The 25,901-nt window shown below is 50.4% G+C and overlaps 1 protein-coding gene across 1 annotated transcript; it reads right to left on the reverse strand.

Annotated features, from left to right (window-relative positions):
• Positions 1 to 7,026: 7,026 nt before the first annotated feature.
• DUOX2 (dual oxidase 2) lies at positions 7,027 to 25,594 on the reverse strand. The gene is made up of 33 exons (XM_036268341.1): positions 25,525 to 25,594; positions 25,152 to 25,241; positions 24,786 to 24,950; positions 24,087 to 24,274; positions 23,689 to 23,890; positions 23,372 to 23,538; positions 22,935 to 22,995; positions 22,692 to 22,788; positions 22,174 to 22,264; positions 21,788 to 21,890; positions 21,062 to 21,225; positions 20,298 to 20,473; positions 19,964 to 20,082; positions 19,468 to 19,605; positions 19,172 to 19,285; positions 18,785 to 18,987; positions 18,329 to 18,505; positions 16,671 to 16,896; positions 16,499 to 16,592; positions 14,663 to 14,844; positions 13,692 to 13,761; positions 13,179 to 13,262; positions 12,491 to 12,669; positions 12,165 to 12,395; positions 11,890 to 11,989; positions 11,160 to 11,209; positions 10,747 to 10,874; positions 10,342 to 10,495; positions 8,912 to 9,141; positions 8,523 to 8,681; positions 7,743 to 7,898; positions 7,507 to 7,635; positions 7,027 to 7,195 (listed from the first exon to the last, which is right to left on the reverse strand). The coding sequence occupies exons 1-33, from the start codon at positions 25,592 to 25,594 to the stop codon at positions 7,073 to 7,075; spliced, it is 4,620 nt and encodes a 1,539-aa protein (XP_036124234.1). The 3' UTR covers positions 7,027 to 7,072.
• Between the last annotated feature and the right edge of the window lie 307 nt (positions 25,595 to 25,901).

The following is a 25,901-nucleotide window of genomic DNA, read 5'->3' on the forward strand; positions in this document are numbered from 1 at the left end:
GTTAGGGTGGTTCCATCATTCGTTCCTCCTGACTGGAGTGATGGGTTTTGGTTTTCTGGAATGAGAGGCTTAGGGCAAGGTTAAACTATAAGAGTGATGGAGTTTGGTTTTTTGGAATGGGAGGTTTAGGGCAGTAATATGGAAGTTAAGAGCTAACACCAAATGAAAGAATAGAACAAAACTCCAGGAAAAGAACTAAGCAAAATGGAGATAATCAACCTAACAAAATGAGATAATCAACCTCAATGAACTTAATGAGAACATCAATGAACTTAGTGAGGGTCTCAAGAGCATAAAAAAGGACCAGTCAGAAATGAAGGAGGCACTAACTGAAATAAAGAATAATTTACAGAGACTCAATAGTAGAGTAGGTAAAGCCAAGAAGCAAACCATCAATTTGAAATACAAGAAAGCAAAAAACACCCAATTAGAACAGCAAAAAGAAAAAAGAATCCAAAAAAAAATGAGGATAGTGTAGGGAGCTTCCGGGACATCTTCAAGCATGCAACATTTGCATCTTGGAGGTGCCAGAAGGAGAAGAGAGAGAACAAGAAATCAAAAACCTATTTGAAACAATAATGGCAGAAAACTTCCCTAACTTGGTGAAGGAAACAGACATACAAGTCCAGGAAGCACAGAGAGTCCCAAACAAGATGAACCCCAAGAGGCCCACACCAAGACATATCATCATCAAAATGCAAAAGGTTCAAGACAAAGAGAGAATCTTAAAAGCAGCAAGAGAAAAGCAGTTAGTTACCTACAAAGGAGTTCCCATAAGACTGTCAGCTAATTTCTCAAAAGAAACTTTGCAGGCCAGAAGGGAGTGGCAAGAAATATTCAGAGTGATGAAAAGCAAGAACCTACAACCAATATTACTCTGTCCTGCAAAGCTATCATTTAGAATCGATGGTTATATGAAGAGTTTCCCAGACAAGAAAAAGCTAAAGGAGTTCATCACCACCAAACCATTATTATATGAAATGTTGAAGGGTCTTCCTGAAGAAAAAGAACAAATATGAACAAACAAAATGGCAATAAATACATACCTATCGACAATTGAATCTACAAACAAAATGAACAAGCAGAACAGAAACATTCTCATAGATAGAGAACATTTTCTTTGTTGCCAGATGGGAGGGGGGTTGGAGGAATGGGTGAAAAAGGTGAAGAGGTTAAGAAGTACAAATTGGTTGTTAGACTGACAGACCTTAAAAGGAAGGGGATGGGGGATGGGAGGAAATAAACCAAAGAACTTATATGCATGTATGCATAACCAATGGACACAGACAACAGTGTGGGAAAAGGCAGGAGGTGGGCAGGAGTGGGGAGGAGGGGATCAATAGGGGAAAAAGAAGGAACATCTGTATTATATTCAACAATAAAGATTGACCATGTTGGTCAATAAAGATAAGTTTAAAAAAAAAAGAAAGAAACATATATTAGGTCTTTATCCCCAGTCTGGGTTCTGGCATAGAGATCCCAAAACCCCTGGTATTTTCCAAGATGACAGCAACAATGATGTCTTGTTAGTTAATGAGATGATTTTGGACTCCACCCACCTGTGGAGGCTTGTTGCCAGGAGAACCAATCTGTGATTACAGTTTCACTTCCCACTTCTAACCTCTGACCTCCAGGGACAGGAGAGGGGCTGAAGACTGAGTTCAATGGCCAATGACTTAATTTATCATGTCTATGTAATGAAACCTTCATAAAAACCCAGGAGGACAACTTATTGGCCCCCCCTTTTTTAAAACCCTCACCCGAGGATATTTTCCTATTTATCTTCAGATAGAGTTGGGGGTAGAGACAGGGAGAGAGAGAGAAACATCGACAGGAGAGGGACACATCAACAAGTTGCCTCCCGCAAGGTCTCAACCAGGGCTGGGGCCGAACCGCAACCTAGGTACATGCTCAGGGCCGGAATCAAACCCTCACCTCATTGGTCCGAGGGCTGACGCTGGACTGCTGAGCCAAACCGGCCAGGGCTCGTTGGCCCTTTCTACTGGAGAGCTTCCATGTTGGTCAATCAGAGTGCTTCTACATGTCACCTTGACAGCCTAAGTTCCACAAAGACAGAAGCTCTTTGGTTTGGGACCTTGCTTTATGTATATCTTCATCTGGCTGTTGATTCATATCCTTTGTAATAAATCAGTACAGTAAACCTTCGATTTTGTAGACCTCAATTTAACAAACTTTGGATTTAATGGACAAAATTTTCTGTCTGCATGTCATATGTGAAAATTAACACCCTGTTAATTTTAAAATGCTTTTACCCAAGATTTGCTTATAATTAAATTAACAGGTTATTAACTCACTGTTATTTTTAACAAATTTTAGCAAATAGTCCATATGTTGGAAAAAACACTGTAGTAATTTCACCAACATAAATATTACATATCTACAACTATAGTCTATGTATTTAAATCCAAGAGTCACCACTCAAACAGTGTTCAGCGAATGATTAGCACGTGATCACATGGCATCCAGTAAAGTAATGGGTTCTGTTGTCAGGTGGTGTGACTTTCTGCAGCAGTTTTTTTTTTTATCCTCACCCGAGGACATTTTTTCATTTTTTGTTCAGATAGAGTGGAAGGGAGGGAGATGAAGAGAGAGAATGAGAGAAACATCGACGTGAAAGAGACACATCGAGTGGCTGCCACCTGCATGACCAACAGGGGCCGGGGACAAACTGCAACCGAGGTACGCGCCCTTAGCGAGAACTGAACCCGAGTCTCTCTGGGCCGCAGGCCGACACCCTAACCGCTGAGCCAAACCGGCCAGGGCTCTGCAGCAGTTTTAATGGGAGCCAGCAGATATTCCGACATGCACTAAGCCACGGCCCCTTTGGTTTACTCCAGGTCACTGATGAATGTACGTATTTACTAGACCTATTCAGTATAAATTTTAAATTACTGTAATATATATAGAGAACCTTTTCTGTGAAATTAAACTTTTCATACACACAATTTTAATTACATAAACATGTCTACATAAGTAAAAACAGGTAAAGTAATTTGTCAATTTTTTAACATACACATTTGGAAAACCTACTTTATTTATTTATTTATTTATTTATTTATTTATTTTTTATTTTTTATTTTTTTTTATGTTTTGGTATGTGCCCCTAGCGGGAACTGAATCTGGGACTCTCTGGTCCGCAGGCCGACGCTCCAACCTCTGAGCCAAACCAACCAAGGCTATTTTTTTTTTTAATAATTTTTTCTTTATTGATTTGAGAGAGAGAGGAAGGGAGAGAGAGATAGAAACACTGATGAGAGAGAACATTGCTTGGCTGCCTCCTGCATGCCCCCCACTGGGGATTGGGCCCACAGCCTGGGCAAGTGCCCTGACCAGGAATTGAACCGGGACTTCTCAGTCCATGGGATGACACTAGATCCATTGAGCCACACCAGCTGAGCCAGCACATATTTTTTGCATTGAATTATAATATTGGATTTTCCCAAATTCTATGAAGCAAATTACCATGTTATCCCCATTTTATGGAGGAGCAAACAGGCATCAAGCCTTTCCTTTGTCTGTTCAAGGTCACACTCAGCTAGGACTCAAACCCAATTTGAGTCAATAGTCCTTTCTTTTAACTACTATGCTAAATTGGCTCCTTTTACTAAAAAATTCTTAGCAAGTGGGTGGGTAGATTGACACATCTTGTCAACTTTCTTCCTTCTCATTTGAGGCAGAAGCTGGGTCTGGAAAGTTGGAAAAGGCAAAATGCTAGCCTTCATTTCTCTCCTACAGATCTGAGCCTCAGCATCTTGCTGTCCTTGTCCATACCCTTCCCACTCACCCACCAAAGCCCTTCCATCCAATCTCATCTCATTTTCTCCATCACCATCCAATCCCATCTGATTCCTTTTCCATCTCTGTCCCATTCTCATCCTCATTTCTATTCCTATGAGGCAGGGCTTGGGTTGGGCTTGGTCCCGGGACCTGAGACCAACAGCTGTAATCTGAGGTAGAGAAAGTTTGCTTTCTTTTACACTGTCAATATAAAAATTTCCATGAATTTCCCAAGTCATTCTTTTGCAGTCCTCTTTCTCTGAGATATTTTTGCATCTCCCTTGAGTCTAACTAACCTCTCCCTTACACTCGCTTGTGCAGTCAGTGAACTCATTTTCACAGCCCCAACGTCACCGTTTATTGCATTTCCCAGGAAGAGCTAGTCCCAAAGGGTGGGGCCAGTTAACAGTCTTGGTGTATGTCCAGGCTGAAGATACATTACTCTCTCTGCAAGTCCTTGACTTTTATCCCAGCAGTGAGTGAATCTGGGCAAGATTAGACAGAACAGCCAGATAGCATGAATAAAATGCCTCCATCTAGAACCTGGCTAGGATGTGGAGTTAGGACTGAGCCAGGCAGGCCAAGTGCAACCTGAGGTTACTCAAGATCATAAAGGCATGTCCCTCTGTCCAAATGGACACTTGTCCCATGGAGTCTTCAAGAGACCTTCCTGCCCTAGCAGGGCAGGAAGGGGAGGGTTGAGTAGAGAGTGTTACAGATAATCATTAGCCATGTTAACAACATCCTCTAGCCTAGCAAGGAGAGATGAATTAGGGTGAAACAGATGAATTAGGGTGAAACAGATAAATTTTTTAAAAATTTTTGTTTCTTTGTTCATTTTTAGAGAGGGGGGAAGGGAGAGGGAGAGAGAAATAGAAACATCGATGAGAGAACATCGCTTAGCTGCCTCCTGCATGCCCCCCACTGGGGATTGGGCCTGACTGGGAATCGAACCAGTGGCCTCTTGGTGCATGAGTCATTGTTCAACCAGTGAGCCACACCAGCCGGGCAGGACAGATAAATATTTTGAGTGGTCTTTAGAAGGAATAAGGAAGGTACTGATGGGCCAGATTTGGGTTGCCTGTTTTTTCTCTTCTAGTGCTTTAAATTCCCACTCTCATGTTTTAATTTTACCAAAGATGAGCCTGTGAAACCCTGGCCCCCATTCTCGACCCTAATAAAAACAACCCCAGGCCCTGCTCTCTCTACCCATGACCTCACTGTGTGGCCCCAGGTGTACCATGTAATTTCCAGGACCTATAATCACTAAACTTTGTCTCTTTCAAAGATTCCTGATGATTATTGCTGAGAACATCTTACAATCACAGTAAGAACCATGAGGGTTGGTCCAGCCATAACCCTGGTTATCAGTAAGCTAAGATAAGCACACAACACATACATTTTCTCAACTTGTATAATTTCCTGGTCCACTATCATTATCTGACTTCCTAATAGCCAAACAGAAAATTTAATAAATGAGGAAACAGACTCAGAGAAGGTAAGGGATTTTTCTCTGTAGCTAAATTCACACTAGAATCCAGGTCTCTTAGCTCCTGATCCAGTGCCTTTCCAGTTCTACCAGCTATTCCTTCAATAGAGAGGGGTGGGAGCCAAAGGGTAAGGCCAAAAGGAGAGAGATCTGGGGCAGAAGTGTGGAGATGGCCTGAAATGTCCTACCACAGGTTTCACTGGCTGGAGAACATCATGACTTAGCAATTTCACTCCTAGATATAGACTCAAGAGAAATGAGTACATCATTTTCACCAAAAGACAGGCATAAGAATGTACATAGCAGTTTTATTCTTAATTTTAAAAAACAAAAAACAACCCAAATGTTTGTCAACAGAAAACAGATAAACAACCTGTGGTACATCTCTAGAATGTGATACAATTCAGCAATAAAAACAAACAAATTACTGATACATACAACAACATGGCAAATCACAAAGATACTGTGTTGTGTGAAAGATGCCAGTCTCCAAAGAGTACATTCAGTATGAGCAAAACTGATCAGGAGAAATCACAGCAGCAGTGGCTTTTAGGGGTTGGGGGAGACTGACTGGAAGGGGTACAAGGGACATTTCTGGGATCATGTAAATGTAGTGGTAACATACATACATGGTAACTTTAAGATGTATACACTTTGCAAACTATTTTTAAATTTTAAAAAAATTTAAAGCTCAACTTTTTAGAAAAGAGCCAGCTGAAGAAGGGAAAGGAAGCATCTTACAAAGTCCTGATTTGGGCCCTGGCCTGTTTGGCTCAGAGGTTAGAGCATCGGCTCGTGAACCAGAGAGTCCCGGGTTCAGTTCCCACTAAGTGCACATACCTCGGTTGCAGTTTGTTCCCAGCCCGGTTGGGGTCGTGAGGGTGGCAACTACTCGATGTGTTTCTCTCACATCGATGTTTCTCTCTCTCTTCCTCCCTCTCTTCTTCCTGCTCTATGTGAAGATAAATGCAAAAATGTCCTTGGGTGAGGATGAAAAAAAAGTCCTGATTTGGGAGTGAGGGGCTTCCTAGGACAAGACTTTCAGTGTTGAAACTGGGCGAGTCCTGGGTAAACCAAGACAGCCGGTCACCCAACTGCTATTGAAGTGGGGAACTGAGAAGGAGTTTTGGATGTCTGGCCCACAATCTGGACTCTCTTGGTCCCAGAGTCCTAGGGCTGCTCCCATGGGCTCACGAAGGACATGCCAAGAGGTCAGGACAGTGAGCACTGCTGGCTGACACCAGGAACATCAGGGTTGGGGAGACATCTTTGCTCCTAAGTTGTTCCTCAGGATTCCTGAACCTCTAGGAGCAGAAAAAGATGGAGAGGGAGGGGAAGAGGAAATGCCTCAGAGACTGAACTGAGGCACTTGGGCTGACTAGGTTCTTAGCATCACAGCTGAACTGGGCTCTCAGGAGATTCTCACTCAACTGTTTTCCCCATTCGACCCTCCCTCAAATGCTGAGGCCAAGAAAACACCAAAGCAATACATGGATTCCGTGGAAGATAACCAGACATGGGAACCTATCAGAGGCAAATGCTATTGTATCTCTTCACCTCCACAGCTGTCACAAGGCAGGGGCTGTCCCTTCCCCACTTGGTCTGCCACAAACTGCGGTGGCTTGAGCTGGAGGGTCTCCTCTGCCTTCTCAGAGCATGGGACATGTGGGGTAATGAAGGAGCGGCTCTTTCAGCTCTCCAACTGAGGCCAGAGGTGAATCCTGACAAATAAGCTGCCAGCAGGACTGGTCCGCAGAGGGGAAGCAGGCACCAGGGAGGGTGGGCTCAGAAGTTCTCGTAGTGGTGCACGAAGTGAGCCTGGTCCTGCCTGTTGATGAGCTGACAGGCCTTCTCTACATTCTTGGTCATTCCTGGAGGGCCACAGCTGAATACCCCAATCTTTCGTACCTGTCAAGTGTGTGGGGAGAGTGGTTGCAGATCGAAGAGACCTGCAGGCTTGAGAGGCTCACTTCTGGGAGGGAGCTGATTCTAAAGCCTGGCTGGAATAACCAGAGCATCAACCCCAGACCCCAAGGAGGAGACTTGAGCTGGGGGTGGGAAGGTGAGTAGATGGGAGTTGAAGCCTCCTCCAACACTTGACCTTGTTCTGGGGCCAGGTTGGGAGGTTCTCCACTCAAGATAGAGCCACAGGGTGCTTACAGGCCAGATGACCTGGCAGGGAAGGCCAGAGTCCCAAGATGGGTGGGGGTGGGACTAACCTTTGGGTGTACCTCATACAGGGAGCTGAAAAAGAGCTCAAAGGGGGGGCGACCAAAGTGGGTGATGGAGCGCAGGCCCGTGAACAGACTCCGGTTCAGCACCTTCTGGAAGTGCCTCTCACAGATGTACTGATAGAGGAATGAATGGAAGAGGAAGGTCAGGGCCAGGCAGAGCCAGGATCAGCTCCTAGCTTGGATGGTGACCCACCCATCCTGCCTGGCCAGCCCTGACATACCAGCATGGTGGTCCTGAGGTCGAACTTCTCAGCCAGCTGGGTGATGTAGATGTGCACTGACACCAGGTCCTGGCGGTCATTCTCCTCCACCTCCCGGATGATGTCAGCCAGCCACTCAAATTGCCGCTGGGTCCGGGTCACCCAGATGAAGTAGATCTGGGAACACAGGTTGGAACTCAGGACTCAGCTCAAGGTTCCTCCACCCAGATGCCTTTATCTGAGAGGCTGGAAGGCCCTAGACCACCCACAGACACTGAACCTCTGTCAGGACCCACAGGCTTGATCCAAGGCTTCTAACTGACAGATCTCAAAAGTCCTTCTGGCTACACTTCCTACCCTCCCTCAAAACATTTGGCATCTGGAAAACTGGATATAAATGGCCCTGGCAGACCTAGTGCCTATAAGCCAGGAGCTTTTTCTTTGTTTTTTAAATCCTTTTTTTAAAATACTAAGGGTATTTTTCTATTTATCGCCAGATAGGATGGGAGGAAGGGAGGGAGGGAGAGGGAGAGAGAGAGAAAAACATCCATGTGAGAAAGATACACTGACTGGTTGCTTCCTGCATGACCCGACCAGGGCCAGGGATGAACCACAACCGGGGTACATGCCCTTGACCAGAATCAAACCCATGACTCATTGGTTCGCCGGCCAATGCTCTAACCTCTGAGCCAAATCGGCCAGGGCGCCAGGGGCTTTTTCCAATGCTACTCTGTTGTGATGTGGGAACATAATTAGTCCGTTTATTCCCATTGTTTTGAAGAATGGGAGAGAGACACTCACCTTTTTACAGAGCATTTGGCTGCCCAAAGATGACTTGAAGACCAGGTCTTTGAGGATGGAGGCAAAGGGGGTGACCCCAATGCCTCCTCCCACCAGCACTGACACCTCAAACTTATGCCACTCCTGGTGGCCCTCTCCAAATGGTCCATCAAGGTACAGCTGCCAACAGAAGAGGGGATGAAAATGAGCCTGGCCCTGCCCCAGGTCTGAGGCTAGAAATGGGGGAGGCAAGGAGAAGAAGGACACAAGTACATCCTAGCCTCTTCTAAGGCACCCAGCCCTCTCCCAGCCTGGCCTTGGGGTCTTGGTGCTTCTAGTCTCAGAGTGGGGAGGGAGGAGAAACTTCTGCTAATGCCAAAGCCCCAGAAGTGGTTTCCAGTGATGGGCACCTTCGGGTATCTGGCACAGTCATCAGTTGGAGGTGAGTAGATCTCCCTGAGGCGAGTGGTCCAGGGCCCTGCTGCCCGGATATGCAGGCTGAGTGTGTCCTCATGGGGCGCAGAAGTCAGTGTGAAGGGGTGGTACTCGGTGGTCCCCAGAGCCAGGCAGGCGATCCGCACCCACTGTCCTGACTTGTACTCAAAGCCTTGGGGCCGCTGAAACTGCAGGTGGGTCACTCCTGGGGGTCATGGACAGAGAAGGGCAGAGATCAGAAAGCTTGCTTCTGGTCCCTGACTAGCAGGTACCCTGTCTTCTCCAAAGGCCTGAGGCACAGGGAACAGTCACATAGTCTGAGCAAGTTGGGCTCATGGGGCTATAGTCAGAGGATTTCCTTTGTTTCCTGGGTAACCTGAGAGCTGGGTTTCTCTGCTCCCCTGTTCCAGCCCCTCTCCTCTCCACGCTCTCTTCCCACAAAGGGTCCAGATCCAACACTACTGTCCTGAATAGAAGCCTACTCTGTCAGGGGACCTCTGGTGCTTACCAAACCTCCACTGTTAGAGCCATATCTGCACACCTTCTGCACTATTATTGTTTTTCTTTGAATTGACTTACTTTTTAAATTTGATTTACCTTTACAAGAAGCTTCAGGTCACTAAGGTAGGTGGAAAACTGGTATCATGTACTCTAAATAGAAGGTACAATGTTTTATCAAATTTTTTCTGGGTATTCTTTATGACCTGACCAGAGCTGAGCCTCCGTCCTGTTCTCTCTTTGTTGAAAAGGAGATTTTCAAGTATTGAAGAGTGCAAAAGCCATACTAACACCATGCTGAGACTTTGTCCTTAAGTAATCTTGATAGAAATAAAGTGGAAACGAGGTTAATTTTCTTACTATGTGAGTTCTCAAGGTTGGATGGTTTCTTAAAACCTAAAATCATCTTCGTCACCCTCTACAGTGATGCGAATGGCCACATTATCTCTCAACAAGACTCTCAAAATCGAGCCATTGACCTGTCTCTGAAAGACGGTTGTTCTGTAAAAAGGAGTGCAAGAGGAACATGTGGTTCCTTGCCCTGCACCCAGGCGACACACATGGGGGTCTTTCTTTTTTTTTTGGTATGTGCCCCTAGTGGGAACCGAACCAAGACTCTCTAGTCCACAGGCCAATGCTCCAACCGCTGAGCCAAACCAGCCAGGGCCATGGGTGTCTTTCTTGTCCTTAAACGCCTTAGTCTGCACTTTCACCTATCTCTTCTCATGGTCATTCTCCACTGTCTACAAGTCCTCCTAGGACTGCATTTGCATCAGGAAAGCTGCAGGGGTCCCAGAGAGGCTATCAGGAGTCTAGATGGGAGTCAGGAGTTCTGGGAAGCTGTATCCCCACACCCCTTAAGTCAACTTCCAGTGCTCCTAACCCAGGGTCAAGCCAGGCCTGGTACCTGAAGGCAGCAGCTCCGCCTTCACCACGCTGATCTCTACCTTCTTCCGGCTCAGGCTCACCAGCTTGTCACCCCCATAGATTAGTGCCGGGACCAGGAAGTAGATGTGGAAACGGGGCAGCTGGACCAGGCCAAAGCTGCCATGGATGATGATCTGGAGACATGGCCAGTTAGTATAGCTCAGACCCAGCCAGGCCCCCTTCCTGCCCACCCCTTGCCCAGACACTTTTTGCTGGGGTTCTGGGCCTGGGTTGGGTAATGGGGATGGCATCAGCTTCAGAGACTGGGATCTCAGATCTCAATGTCTCATTTTGAGATCTTGTGTCCAATTCAGCCTGCTTCCCCTGCCATCATGAGTGCTCACTCCTGCCCTATGGCCAGGCCCTGCCTGGAGAAGTCTCTCACCAGGACGTAGAGCAGAATGTAGAGGTGGTGGGTCAACCAGAAGCCCCGGAAGCTGCGCCGCCGGAAGTGGTGGGAGGCGAAGACATACATGATGGCCAGGACCAGGAGCAGAAGCACCCCTGTCATACCTGGGGGTATGGGACGCAGGGACAGAGAAGCATCTCAGGACTTCAGCCTGGACTGAGAATACAACAGAGCATTCCCCTCATTCTGCCCTCCTTCCTTCACCTCTCTCATCCCTCCCTGGCCCCCAGGACAACCTGACTGAAGGGACTGTAGCTGGGGCTTGTCCTAGAGGCTAGAAAGGAAATCTATGACCATTATACACAAGTGTGTATTCATGGAAAAATGAAGACAAAAGCAGAAGTCCTCAGACAGTACCCCCAGACTCCTCACACAACCCAACTCCCTACCTGGGACTGTCTGGAAGAACCACCAGTAGAACTTCTGGGGAAACTGGGACCTGTGGGGCAAACACACATGGAGCCTCTGGCTGGGGCAAAGGGGCTCCACCACTGTCACAACATGATCCTGTTCCTGCTGGCCCTGATGGCTGAGGGTACTGGGCCTCCACCCAGGTAGCCTGTGATCCTTCGAAGGAACATGGCACCCAGTCTCCCACAGTTCCATCCTCTGCTCTCTCAGCAATTCGGTCTCCTGTGTTATCCTGAACTCTCCTACTGTGGCTGATCTCTGCTTCCTTCAGTGCTTGGTTCACATTCTTTAAACTCTGTGAGGGCAGGGTATGTGTTTTGCTCACTGCCCTATCCCTATGCTCAGACAGTGCCAGGTACATAGTAAGTGCCCAGGAAGTATTTGCTGAGTGATTGCATGTATCTTGGCATCCCTGCTCTCTGGCTCCTGGATGGACACATAAAATGTGCCCCATAAATGTTCGCCCAGTGATTGAATGATAGGCTGAGATGTGGGAAAATGTCTCCAACTTCATCTCCCAAACTTCTTTCCTGGCCAATCAAGGCCAGCTTCCTTCCTGAGGGCAAGGAAGTCACCTCTCAGCTTCGCCAAGGAGGCTGGCATCTCACCCTTGCTCAGTGAGGGCATGGAGTATCTTGGACCATCTATTTCTTTTCTATTATGCCCTTAGACCTGCCCAGGTGTCTCTAGGGGACCCTCAGAACTGACCCATCATTCACAAAGACGTTGGGGAAGACGCAGGCCAGCAGGCTGAGGGGGCTGACTGAGAAGATGTAGACATTGACCACGTGGCCAGCACTGTGCAGAACTGGAAGAGACAGACTGTTAGAGATGTCACCTAGAGCAGACTCCAGTCCAAACCCAAGGGAGAGAGGAGGAACAGAGAGGAGAGATGGAAATAAAAGCAGCGCCTGCACCCCACTATTTCTCCCACAGCTGGTCCCAAGGGCTGCAGCCGTGAGGAGACTCCGGGAGCCACGTACTGGCCAGGACGACAGCAGCCATGGCGATCCAGCGGTGGAAGTCCACGGCGGCGTCGAAGGGCACGTAGCGGTTGAGGAAGGTCTCTCGCAGGAAGGTGATGAGGTTGCGGCACATGGTGAGCAGGATGTAGGAGAACATGAAGGAGATGCTGGCGGCCGTGCCCCGGGACAGGATGATGCCCACATAGGTGGTCTCTGCGATGCCGGAGGGTGGCGAGGCGAAGGCGTAGTCTGGGGACAGAGCGGGACGCTGAGGGGCAGGAACAGCCACCAGAGGGCTTCCCCTCGCCCTTCCCACCGCCCGAAACCCGAGCACGAGCTCGTACAGTAGGCGCGCTCCGCGAACAGGCCGGCGCAGATGGCCGAGAAGACTGCGATGCACACAATGTGCCGCCGGTAATTCTCCACGAAGCGGTTGTACTGCTGCAGCTTCTGGGCCAGGAGGCCCCTCTGCATCTTTTCCTGCAGCGCCTCCGTGTACAGCCGCGGAGGGGTCACCGCTGCCCTGCAGCCGTGCGAGGCAGGTGGCTGTAAGGTCAAGGCACCCTGGCCTCCCCTAAATGCCACCCTGTGAAGGAGACCTGGTGACTTTGTGGGGGTCAGGATGGGCAACAATAGAGAAAGGAAAAAGCATTTGGGAGGAAGACTCCCAATCCCTGAAAACTGTACCTCTCATCTTTATTGATTCCAGCCCCTCTTCTGTCTCCCCACTACTCTACTTCCTCTTCCTCCCGTCTGTTCTTTCCTTCCCTCTTCCTGCTCCCTGCACAGGCCTCACTGCTGTGTCCAAAGAAGGCAGGAGCCAGGAGACTTGGTGTTGTGTCCGAGTGCCAGACTCTAGCCTGAAGATTAGGGTGTTGATCACTTGACCCTACAAGACTGCCAATCAGGTCAGGTACAAGTGGAATGAGACTCAGGACAGTCTCTTGTGTGTCAGTGTGGTGTGGGCAGGGCCCAGAGACCCTGAGATCTCTCCCCATGTCTCCTGGGCTCAGGGGTCTAGGAAACACTCACTTTTTGCCAAACCTCTTCTTCAGCCCAGAGCCTCCCAGCTCTGGGGCTTCTGAGGCAGGGAGCCCCACTTTCTGGGAGCTGGAGCTGAGAAAAGGAAAATGGAACTAGTTCTCCCCTTGTCTTTGTGGCCAAGAGAAGAACTGCCAGGTCAGAGCTTGGGGGTGGGGTGGGGTAGGGTAGAGGTGAATCCTAGGACCCATCCCTGCCCACACAGCCTTCCCATGAAACTGGTCAGAGAGGAGCATACAGGAGGCAAGGCAGAATGAGTAAATACTATCTGGCCATTTGTTTTATAGGGTGGTTCTGCCCTGGAGTGGCAGGGAGAGAGCCAGGCTTCTGAACAGCATGGGGTGTGGGAGACAGCTGGAATTTGGGCTAAGACTGGCATGCACTAAGGTCAACTTTCAGAGGTCAGTGTCTGACCCCAGGGTTGTCTTCAGCCAACCCTACTTTCTTCATTTCTTTGCAGGGGACCAGACCAAAGGGACCTCTCAGTGCCCCATTCCTTCTCACCGTTCCCCAGGAGTCCGAGTGATGAATGAAACTCGATAGCTGATGTTTGGTTTAAAGACATCTCCAGCACCTGGAGCGAAGAACAAGAGGCTGAACAGGCTTCTCCATGAGGGTGGTAGGGTGGGTTGGGGTGGGATGGGAGACCGTCTCTCCACCACTACGACCACCACCACCCACTACCCTCTGGGAAGGCTGCCATGGTACTTGCCCTTGACTTGGTCATGTCCTCCTCTCCTGCTCCAGCTTTGCCCCCCTCACTCCCCACACTGAGTACTCACTGCACACAGGGCAGCCACTGCTAGACAATGTGGCAATTCTGTGCAATTAGAAAAAGGAACCCACTCCAGGTAGATAGATGCCTGGGCCTGAAGATCCTTTGTAGTACCTTTTCCTCTGGCCAGATACAACCCAGACCATTGCACATGACTTGGTGAGCAGAATGTAGGCTGGATTTCAGCTCACTCTTTTTTTTTCACACCATGCAGACCTTATTGTAACACAAAACCTAGACTGTTCTACACAGAGATTACTGGTAGCATTTACAAATGTATTGATTATTTTGTTATGATATAGACTAATGTGCCCTACCTATTTGAACACTTTTTACTCTTTGAAGTAATACACAGGTGAAGTTAGAGTGTGGAATGCTGGTATGTTCTCTGAAATATTATAATGTAGTGCCACTTACTAAAGGAGAATTTTCAAGCATTCATTCCATAGTCAGTAGAAATTTCCTTGAATGACTATTATCTGCTCTACAAAAGGTTTTCCATAATCTTTCTAGTTATGAATTAACCCCAAGTGTTCAGCTCACTCTAGAACCCTCAGTTTTCTGCACAAATTGCACAGTGGTACACGACACTCTTGATTACATATGCCTGGCTCTGTGCTATGCACCAAGGACTAAGAAAGAAATGAGATCTGTGTCCTATCCACCTTGACTCTGACCATTCCTTACATACTCAACACACCTCCACCTCTGATGCAGAGCTGTGTGCGGCGGAGCTCACTGTCGTGGTCCCGCAGCATAAAGTGAAAGTCCTCCCATGTCAGCTCCTCCTTGTCCTGGAAGCCTGACTCCCGGAACATGGACTCCACCACCTCAGCCAGCTGGGCCTTGGACAGACAGTTGTTGGAGATCTCGATGAAGGACCTGGAGGAGGACCAGAGACAGAGCAGCCTGTCACCCGGTGAGGTCAGGCTCAGGCAGGTATACAGTGGGGCGGGCCTTGGATGATCTAATATTGTTTCCAGTGACCCAGAAAATAGCACCGAGAAGGTATTCATCCAGCCTGCACCTGACACGAAGCTGGGTGGAGTGACCACGGGCTCAAAAGTAAAACAAAACTAAAAATAACCTTGACCAATTAAGGACAGCAACCCTCAAACAGGGGACATCTACAGCTGGGATGAATGCCCACTTTGTACAGGGACGCCTCCAGGTATGCCATGACCTTCTCCCATAAGAGGGTCTCTACCTACTCTCTTTTGTGATGTGTCCCACACCATCACTGGGATCCCCCTTTCACAGTCCAGTGCGGGCACAGACAGCCCGGGGAAGGAGAAGATGTAGCTGCAATTGCTGCTGCTTCCTTGCAAAACCCAAAGGCACGGGCGGGAGTGTTTCCACATCCAATCTGACAGCACCCGTAGTGGCAGCAGCAGTGGCCACACTCTTTTCTTAGGCTGTGCTTTGGGATGAAACAAACTAATGATGCAAGTTTGTGTAAATCCAGAGAAAAAGACCTTTTTCCACATGGCACAGCAAGCACTGCCATCACTGGAAAAACACATCATCCCACTGAGCCTGAGGACGATCCACACACTGAGTATTGGATGAGAAGGTGGAAGCTCAGGCCTTGCGGTCAGGGACCCTCTCCTAAATTTCCTAGGCCCTGCCCTGGCCTGGGCCCACAATGACACACCCAGCGAGGTACCGACTGCAGTCAGCTAATGTCACCCTATTCCTTCTAGAAGCCCATGTCCAGTTGTGATATCTGGACTGCAAAAGAGGTGTAGCAGTCAAGGGGAATGCAGAAGTCAATGGAAAGACTTAAAAGAGTAGAACAGCTAAAAGGATCTGGGCTGGTGCATGCATTCTACTCATTCATTTGTTCATTTATCTCATCTTATTCAGTTAACTATGTATGGAATGCCTGTTGTGTGCCAATCACAGAGTGGAGGAGGTACATTCAGCAGGAAACAAAGAAGATATGAATCCTTCTTTAAGGAGCTGAAGGGGACTGTGTTCCTGAAGCACTGTCTTCAGGAATAAGAAGTCTCAAACCTGATCTTTACCAGGACACTGCAATCTGAAATGGCTTAAGAAGCAGTAAGAGGAAAGGGTTGGAAAACAGAGGAACTTTCCTTGTTTCTCCTCCTGCATATCATGGTGATTAATATTGGAAGAGTGACCAAGGTCATCCATCCTCCATATATCCATCCATTACTTCACTGTATAAGAGCAGTGTTAGGCATGCTATAGACTTCAAGAAATCCAAAGGTATCCAGAAGGAGTTAGTGGACTTTTATTAGTGGTCGTATTGGTGTTGTTTGTGGTGATGGTGTTGTTTTTATAACTAGAGGGGGAGAATTTTCTGGCTGGTGTTGACAGTGTAGAGTTTGACCCTCCTGGAGGCAGGGACTTGGCCAGGTAAACATTTGAACCTGGCTGCTCTGAAAGTCTAGGATGCACTGAGGGCCAGCTCTCAGTACAGATTACGTCCTTGCCTATCCTCCTCAGACCTGACTTGTTTTCCTGATAAAAACATCAGGAAGTCTCAGGACTGGAAGGGCCCAGCCCATACCGCATCATGGTGAAGAATTCCTCCTTGGAGAGAAAGCCATTCCCATCCAGGTCATACATGGTGAACATCAAGCGGGACTTGTCCTCTGGGGAGCCTGGGAAAAGAAAGGAAGATGTAGGCCACCTCTCTGCTGAAAGAACCCTGGCTCCTGGGATGGCCCACCACCCCCTACCTTTCATGAAGACCACCAGGATGTCCAGGAACTCCCGGAAGGACAGGTAGCCATTGCCGTCTTTGTCAGCCAGAGAGAACATGGACTCCACAAACATGTCTTGGGGCTTGAGGCCTAGGGACTCAGCAAACTCAGCCCTGCTGAGCTCACACATCAGGGCCTCTCGCACCTTCTGTGATGAGTCCAGGGGCAGGGCCCCTGCATCCGCCTGGTCAATGTCCAGCACCTGCACCCAGGCAGCAGAGGGAGAGAGAGAAGGAGGTGAGGTCTGGCTGTACTCAGTTCAGTTACCCTTCACATCTCTCCAAAGTCCAACTCAGAAAGGGTAAGCCCTGGTGGCTATTCCTGGTCCTCAGATATACTCCTGACTTGGGCTCCTGTTCTCCTGTAGAGAGGGTGACTTAAATCTCTAGCATTCAGCCCATTTCCTCTCTGGACCCAAGATCTGGGAATCCAGGAACTTAATACAATAGGAATAGTGCTGGGTCTGTAGGGGGCAGAAGGTGGAAGTGGGGAGGGGCAAAGTTTGGGAATGCTAAGTAAAAGAGCCTATACTGGGGATGCAGTAGACATGGTAGACAGGCAGGAAGAGGCTAGGGCTATGTTTTCTTGCCAATTCAGACAAGCTGCCATGTGCTTGATTTGGACCCTGCACATTATGCAAAGATTTAAAAGTTATATACATGCAACAAACTTTTGTTAGTTGCCTACAATATACAGTTAAGTCCTCACTTAATGTCATCAATAGGTTCTGCGACTTTAAGCGACATGAGGTGTAACGAAATCAATTTTACCATAGGCTCATTGATATAAGCTTGAGTTAAGTTCCTATGTCATTTCATCAACATTCTAACAAAGTGGCGTTATTGGAAGACCTGTTGTACCAAGCATTTGACTCAACACAACATAGAACAGTGTTTTTCAAACTTTGGAGTGTATCAGAATCCCCTGGTGGGCTTATGGGCCCCAACTACAGAGTTCCTGTGTCAGTAGGTCTGGAGGGGGTGAGATCAGGTGAGAGCTTCTGAGGATTTGCATTTTTAACAATTCCCAAGTGAGGCTATTGCTGCTGCTCTAGGGGCCATACTTTGAGAACCACTGATGTATACTGTCTCAATGAATTCTAATTACAACCCAATGGGGTGGATCCTATTTTATTTTATTTTGTTTTATTTTTACAGTTGATCTCTTTTTTTAATCCTCACCCGAAGACATTTTTGCATTAATCTTCAGATAGAGCGGGAGGGAGGAAGAGAGAGAGAAATATCGATGTGAGAGACACATTGACTGGTTGCCACCTGCTTGACCCCAACTGGGGCTGCAGACAAACCACAACTGAGGTACATGCCTTTGGTGGGAACTGAACCCTGGACTCTCTGGTCCACAGGCCTATGCTCTAACCACTGTACCACACTGGCCAGGGCTGGATCCTATTTTAATACACTGTTTTGTAGATGAGGAAACTAAAATACAGAGCAGAGAGTATGTGATTTGCCTAAGGTCACACAGATAGTGAGTGGCACAGCTAGGATTCAACCAAGGCTGTCTGTCTCTAGCCCACAGAGCAGAAGCTTAGTTCACCCCACAGAGCCCTATCAGGCTAAGGTTCCCTCCAACCCCTGGGCTGGTCCTGTCTTCAAAAGGCTAAGCCATGGCACCTGGGCAAAAAGGTGTCTGAAGAAGACCTCCAGGATGCGGCCCCTCTGCTGCTTGGTCACAGCCTTCCTGAACAGCTCATTCTCGCTCATCTCAGTCACACTGAGGTCCGGAGTACAGAAGCCTTGCAGATGCTGCACGAAGGTGCCTCGCTCTTCCTCGGAGTTAAACAGCAGCACCTAGGTGGGAGGAAGGCTTAAACAGTGCTCAGAGCTCGAGCTTCTGGTTCAGCCTCCCCTCAAAAGACCTTACGTTAGAGGAAGGGAAAAAAACTGCCCCCATCTATCCAGGTTGGGGACAAGTGAGTTCAGAAGGAGGGTCAGGTTCAGTCTGGGGAACGTCTGAAAGGAGTGCCTCTCCCAGCATCAGCCTTCACAGATGAACTCTGTGGCTAAGACGGGGGAGGGGGTGTGACCTGAGAGCACTCACTGAGAGAAGGGAGGCAGGATGGACTATACCAGATCATACTCCTTGGGGATCTTGAGCATCAGGGTGTGACGTCCACGGTTGTTGGACAGGATGAGGTTGACCTGATGCAGGGGCCGCAGCTGGATGGTGCGTAGCACAGAGAAACGCCTATCCAGAACCTGAAGACATCTGTCTGGGAGCAGCTGAATGGTGATGGGGTAGCTCTTCTCCCTAGGGCCTGGCCACTCCATCGCTGTGGAGGAGACAATTGGGCAGAGCAGTTAAGCAGAGGTCCCTGGGCCCCTACCCCCAGGCAATTCCACTCTACCGATCTGAGCAGGCATTCCAAAATCTGGCTTTCTCCCCACATCTGTAACCTGGTTCTTTCTTCCAGCTGCCTCACCCCAGCTGCCCCCTCCTCCTCAGCCCCATCTCACCTGGTACTCCATCTTTGGCTGCCTCTTTCTTCACACTCTCTTTGACTTTCTTTTGTAACTTCTTGCGTTCTCGGCTCCGAAAATAGGCCACCACCCCAGAGATAAGCAGACTCACTGAAGGGGGATCAGAAGGAGCCAGTGGGTAGGGGGGCCTATACCTGATGCTTTACTGAGGCAAGGCCTGCTTTGCCCGGCTTCAACTGTACCAAAAAACTGGCCTGCAAGCCAGTAGGTAATGAGGGTCAGGGACAGTCTGTGGGAATGAGGGGAGACAGGGGTGAGGGTAAAGGGCCTACCTAGCGGAAGACAGCAGAGAGCCACGATGGTGATACCAAAACCAGGACCACTGCCCTTGAAATAGTCAAATACAGTCATGGACACACAGGGTGGCAAATCATCAGTTGTGAGCTGCCGGGGCTGAGGGCATGGTGCACCTGAGGAGAGGGCACAAAAATTCTCAAAGCCTGAGGATCCTACTCCTTGGTCAGTCAATCTTCCTTCTCTCCTGTAAAAAACCAAGTACACTTTCTCCGAGGCTTACCTCCCTGGAATATGTTCCCCTCAAAAAGCCCCCTTCCATATCCCACCTCTCAGCATTCACCACAGCTTGACCACAGGGTGCAGCCTGCAAACTAGTCCAGTCCCTACTGGGAGAGACAGGCTAATGCAAGCCTCCCAGACTGACACAGAAGGGGCTGCCTGGTGCCTGGCTCCCTGGATAGCACCAAGTGATCCCCCAAACCTTGGTACTTTCTCTGGCAGCAATCTCTTGTGTTTTCCCAGGCCACCCACCTTCATGCCAGATAAAGACATTGGGCTGTAGGGCACTGGGGTCCACGTTGGTGACAGCCACCAGCACATCCCGCAGAGTGATGTTTCTGATTTCTGCAATTTCTTCCCTGGAGAACAGCCTAAGTTGGAGGAAACCAAGAATTGTTGGGATGGGAAGCGGTTGTAGGCCTCCAGCAACCTCAGCCCCAGGGACCCAGATGAGGAAAGAGACCCAGAGGGCTGGGGAGGAGACAGGGCCAGCTGGGAATCAAGGGCCCATGGGGGCTGTTTACAGGCAGAGGATCTGGGCCCAGGCCCAGCTGGAGTCTGAGGTGGGAGCCCAGGCAGGCCTTACCCATTCCCGGTGTTCTCAAACCAATAACGGTCACTATCCCGGAGCCGCACAAACTGGTCGAGGACTATGGCACTGAAGAGGGGTCCAGGATCCCCGTGGCTTTCTAGGAGCCCCCCAGGGAGCATCTCCAGCAGGGACAGGTCCTGGTTGTACAGGGCAGCTGTGGCCTCCAGCACCTGAAGTACCACAGGAAGTGAGGAGAGTGTGTACATGTGTGTCTGTGTGTTGGGGAGCACAGCCACTCTTGCCCCACCCCTCAAACACAGGACCCCATCAGCTACTGGGCTTGCTGCTCAGGCCTGAGGAAGTCTCTTCCTAGGCAGGCCCTTCAGTTGGTGGCAAGTCTTGGGTGGGGATCAGTGTGTCCCTGCCCATGGTGAGACCACTATTAGGTGCCTAAGGACTACATTTTGTGTGACTATCGCTACCTAGACTGCCTGGCCCAAGTGATTAGCAGCTTCAGAGTCACCCGACTCATGGGGAGGAATCCTGCAGGAATAGGGCAATGGCACCTACCCCAGGGGCCACCCTGCAGGAATGGCCCAATGTAGTGAGGAGGAACATACTCTGGATTCAGGCAGTTGAATTTAAATCCTGCCTCTATGACGGACTTTGCAACGATGTCATTGATAAAATGCGGATAATGGTAGTATCGACCCTACAACATTCCTGATGTAGATTTAATGAATTACATTTGTAAAGGACCTGGAACAGTAGGGCCACAAGAAAGCTTTGGTTGCATTGTCATTATTACTATTCCTGACCTGGGGGTCCACATTGTGGTTGAGGTTACTCCAGTTCTTCGGCGTCTCTAAGCCCAAGGCTAGCAGAGCCTGGCTATAACTGGGCAGCCCCATGTCACGGCCACGTTGGATGCTGCTGGCCACATAGTCTGTGCGGGAGAACTTGCCAGAGCCAGGCCAATAATCTGAGGAGGGAAGAGGACTAGACTATAGGCTCAGTTGCTTCAACCCTTCTTTGCCCAATAGCCTCGAATTGGGCTGTTAGAACAAATTACTGCCACCCCCGCCCCAACCCCAACACTTTTCTACTTGTGACCTGCATTCATATGAACCTTGCCTTGGGATGGAGTCAATGTTACCATGTGTGATCATGGGCAACTTTTCTGGCAAGACTCTTCCCCTAAGACTCAAGACTGTTTTAGTAACCAAGTAGAAAATTCCCTAGCCTTTACTTCCTTAACGTCAAGACAGGGGTGGGTGTAAATCTTTAGAGACCTAAGGACCAAAGAGATTGTGGTGCCACCTCTTTCCAACATACTCAGACATAGGTAACTTGCAATGAAAACAACACTAAACTGTAAGTTGAGGGGAAATTGTCAAAGCTTATTTTCTTCTAATAGCTGTTTGCAGTATGTGTATCTGTGTACCTACACTGTAGGTACCATAGGTCTGCCTGTTGACTAACTCGAAAGAATCCCCAGGCTGCCTAGCTTCTGGGCCCCCATCCCTTCTGGCTCCAGCGCTCACCCCTCAGATCTTCAACCACTATCCTGTCCTCCAGCTCTGAAATCTGGGAGGCCATTCCCAACAGCAACTGATTCACTTCCTGGGCACTGTCCAGGTTGGGGTTCTGGAAATAAACAACACACTCAGTCAAAGTAGGCTTTCAGGTCCCTTCCCAAAGCCCAGTCCCTCTCACCTTGGACCACTGCAGTACCTCAGGACAAAGATTTCTTGGCCAATCCTAGACTCTCTTGAGCTGTTGTCCCCAGATAATTTTCTGATCACTCTACCCTTCATCTCCTACCACCCATGGAGCAGCAACACTCAATAACTGGAATTGTTGCTTTACCCAGCTTGTGTAATGAGACTGACCTTGAACCACCTTCCCTTGACGCTGACCCCAGGCTGACCTCACGAATCCAGTAGCTGTTGCAGACTCTTAGAGCTGGGGAGCTGACAAAACCCCTATCCATGGTCTTCTGGAAGTGACAGCTGGCATTTCTGAAATGGGGACCAAGGATGTGGAAGAAGCTGAGACAGGGTTGACAGGGTTGAGTGAGGTGAGAGACTCTGAGGGGGTTGGCCAGGTCTGAGATGGCCCCTGAAATTCCTTGAACAAATCTGTTAGTATATGTGGACTGAAGGTAGAGGTTGCTCTTTGTCCACACAGGGTGGGAAGGGAAGGAGGGGAGAGGGTTACCCAGCTGCTGGACAAATCCTGCTCTCTGCAACTGAAGTTCAATCATTAGGAGGAACTGGGGAGATATCTCTGTTAAGACTGAGCCTCCTATCCTGGGGCCCTGTTTCAGGACCTCAAATTTTGCTTCCCCCATAACACTGTGGGGGTGTATAAAAGGCTCCAGGACCCTCTAAATTGACGCCTCTGCCATTGCTGTCTCTCTTATCCCATCACCAGCCCCTCTCTCACCTCATGTAGACGCCAGGGGGCACCATGGTGGAGAAGAACTGCTCAGAGGCTGCCAGGAACTCCGGAGAGATGCTGGGGTCCAGGAAAGGGCGGTACCCTGCCCCACAGGGGTAATAGGAGAAATAAGCTCCTTAACCCTCCATCCTCCCATAACGTGCACCCACCAGTGTACGTTAGCCCTATGGATCCTAACCACGAACTCCCCTCAATGCAGGTGCCCCCCCTTCCCCCTAACACCCTCACCTGTATATTCTGGGGGTGTTTTTTGCAGGAAGCTGGGCAGCCACTCATACAGAACAATGTTCTGAAGATCAAGAAAAGAGAAAGGGAAGGTGAATGCTCCAACTGTCAGGCCGGGAGGGATCTGAGCCCAAGGAAAGCTTAAGTGGCAAGTTGTGACTGGGCAGGGGCAGTCGTGGGAAAGGCAACTCAAATAGGAGAGGTGCTGAGGCCAGTCCTCCCCCAAAACAAGGAATTTCGGGGGGGGGGCAGCTAAACCTCTTGTGTAAAGGGCACTTCGCCTCCTTATCATTCCTAGACATGAGCTCTCTGGGGAGGAGTGGACTCCCGGGAAAGGGTGTTTCTGGGTGGCGGATGACCAAGGATGGAAGGCTCTGCGGGGCAGCAGAGTCTCCTGTGGACCAGGAGGAGTTGGGGGTGGGGAGGGCCTTGTCACCGACCTGGTAAGTGGCGATGACCCTCTTGCGTGCGTGCTGGAACAGCTCCTCGTCCCCCCAGCGCGGGTGCTCGCGGGCCAGCCTCCGCGCGCACAGGTTGTGGTAGCGGAACCACAGCAGGCCCAGCGCCTGCAGGAAGGGATCGCGGTTCCCTCGCTCCGCTCCGAAGGCTGCATCGGAAGTGGAGACGCAGGGGAGGGGGTGAGCGGCGGTGGGACCCAGGGGAGCGCCACCTCGCAGACCCCAGCCCGCCTCCGGCCAGCCCCGGCTGCTCAGAGCTTTCCGCCCCTCCTGCGCCCCAGTCGGCCCCGAAGCCTCACCGTACAGCCCCCGGGGCCCGCCTTGTCCCGTGGCGGGGTCGGGCGGGGTCCACATGAGCAGGGGGCTCTGCGCGTCCCGGGGGAAGGCGGGGTCGGACCCCGACGCCAGCTCTCCCCCGGAGAAGCTTCGCAGCGCGTCGCTCCAGGAGTGCGAGGAGCCATAGATGGCGCTGCCGTCCAGCCAGCCCGTCACCTCGTTGGTCTGCGGGGCAGGGCACAGGGGAGCAGGGGTCGGGTAGTCGAGGCGCGTAAGGGAGGGCCAGGGCCAGGGCCAGGGCCAGGCGGATGTCCGTGGGTCGAGGGTGGGACCTTCTCTCCACACGACCCTGCCAGCCCCGGAGCCCAGAGCTCCACCTGCCTGGGACGTAGCTCCTGCCCCGCAGTCTGCCTAGTCTCACCAGGTCTCGGGGGTTGCTGGGGCTCTGTCCGGTCTTGGGATCCCAGCGGCTCCTCTGGAAGGGCAGCACCACGTCCCCGCGCCGGTGGGGGTCGAACACAGGGTCTCCCGGTGGGATGCGGATGTTGAGGAACTCGGCGGGGCAGCCAGGTCTCTCTACACTCACCAGGTCCGAGAGCACGTGGTAGCCTGCGAGCGAGAGTTGCAAACGTGAGAATCACCACTTATCATGGCCAAGTTTCTCAAGAGCCGAAAAAACAGACGTTCGAGTGCAAGCTCCGCCACTAGTTCTGCTGCTTCTTTCTAATCTGCAAAGTTGTTGTCAGAACCAATATAATTAATTTAAGGGTTTCCCCCAAGACAGTTCCCATATCTTAATAAATCCTTCCACCTCTCCTACCCTTCTGGGGGAAAGAGTATAATCATATGAGGAGGAGAGCGGTGACAGGGGACTCAGCTTGTAAGAGCTGTAGTGGGGGTCCAGTAGTACTCTGGGTTTACAGTAAGGGATGAAGGAATTTATGGGAGCAAAGACCCCTGGATTGAAACCCCGATCCTTTTGAGACGAAAAATGTCTCGACGTGTTGCTTAGTGGGGGAAGCGGAGTGAGGAGGTGGCTGGGAGTCTCAGATCGGTCTCCTGTGGACTTGTAGAGGGGTTTCAGTGGGTTAACCCCGCTGTTTTCCCACGTTGCCCTCACCGAAGAAGACCCCCAGCACCGTGCGGTTGCGGTGGGATGCCATCCCGGATCTGCCCCTCGTGGCGGCATCGCTGAGTTTGCGCGGGTTGGGCAGCAGAGGCTCTCCCAGGGCTTGATACACGCCGTCCGCGTAATTGGCTGGTACTAGGCGTTGCAGTCGGTAACCTGCAGGAAGCAGGAAGGAGACGGGCTGTGTTAGAACGCTCGGTCCCCAACAAGGCCACGAACTCTGATCTACTCTTTCCTCACCAGTGACGAAACCCCTTTTCCCTAGTCTCGTGGCCCCAGGAATGCAAAGGAGTTCTCCGCGCTGGCAGCCAGGAGGATGGCGGTGCGCTCCCTCCTGTTCTCCCCGCCTGGACGCACCTGCAGAGCCGCGCTCGTGGTGCCTCAGGTTGTTGAACCAGCCGTCGTAGCGCTGCACTTCCCAGGGCAGTGAGAGTGCGTCCTGGCCACCTGTGGGTCAGAGAGCAGTCCTCTCAGTGCTAGCCTCCCCGCGACGCGCCCGGTACCTGATGACCTCAACCTGTGTCTCTCCGGCTCTCCGAGCGTCCCCAAACCGACCCAAGTGGCTATACAGGCGCGGCGTGGAGGCTGTTCTAGAAAGTTTTCCACCCCGCTGAGCCGCGTAGAGATCTGACTCGATCTTCCAGCCTCAGGGAGCCGCTTGACTGCAATTCTCCCTTCCCTCATCCCCAGGGGACACTGAGTGACATCCCGAAGGGCACCTTAAGCTTACCCGCAGGATCCAGGAATCCAGTCAGTAGAGCTCCCAGGAGCACCAGTGCCTCTGGTCTTGCACGGAGCATACTGAGCTTGCACCCTGGCGAATTGGAGGTGATACGTGAGGGACAAAATGCTCCACCCCGTCAAAGAACCAACTCTGACCACAGAAACCCATGGGGCACAAGTCTTCTGCGGCATGTTAGTCCCGGGCAGGACTTTACCCCAGCCTCCAGGGCTCACCCAAACCCCCAAATGCCCTCTCCCAGCAACACCCCCCCCCCCCCCCCGCTTTTCCTAGAAAAAGCAGGAAAGGGAAAGTGGCTAGTAAGCTGGAGGCCGGGACATGCAGCCCCTCATACTCCAAAATGAGTTATCTGCTCGTGGACAGAA

This window comes from Molossus molossus, unplaced genomic scaffold (genome assembly GCF_014108415.1).
Source record: "Molossus molossus isolate mMolMol1 unplaced genomic scaffold, mMolMol1.p scaffold_m16_p_1, whole genome shotgun sequence".
NCBI lineage: Eukaryota > Metazoa > Chordata > Mammalia > Chiroptera > Molossidae > Molossus > Molossus molossus.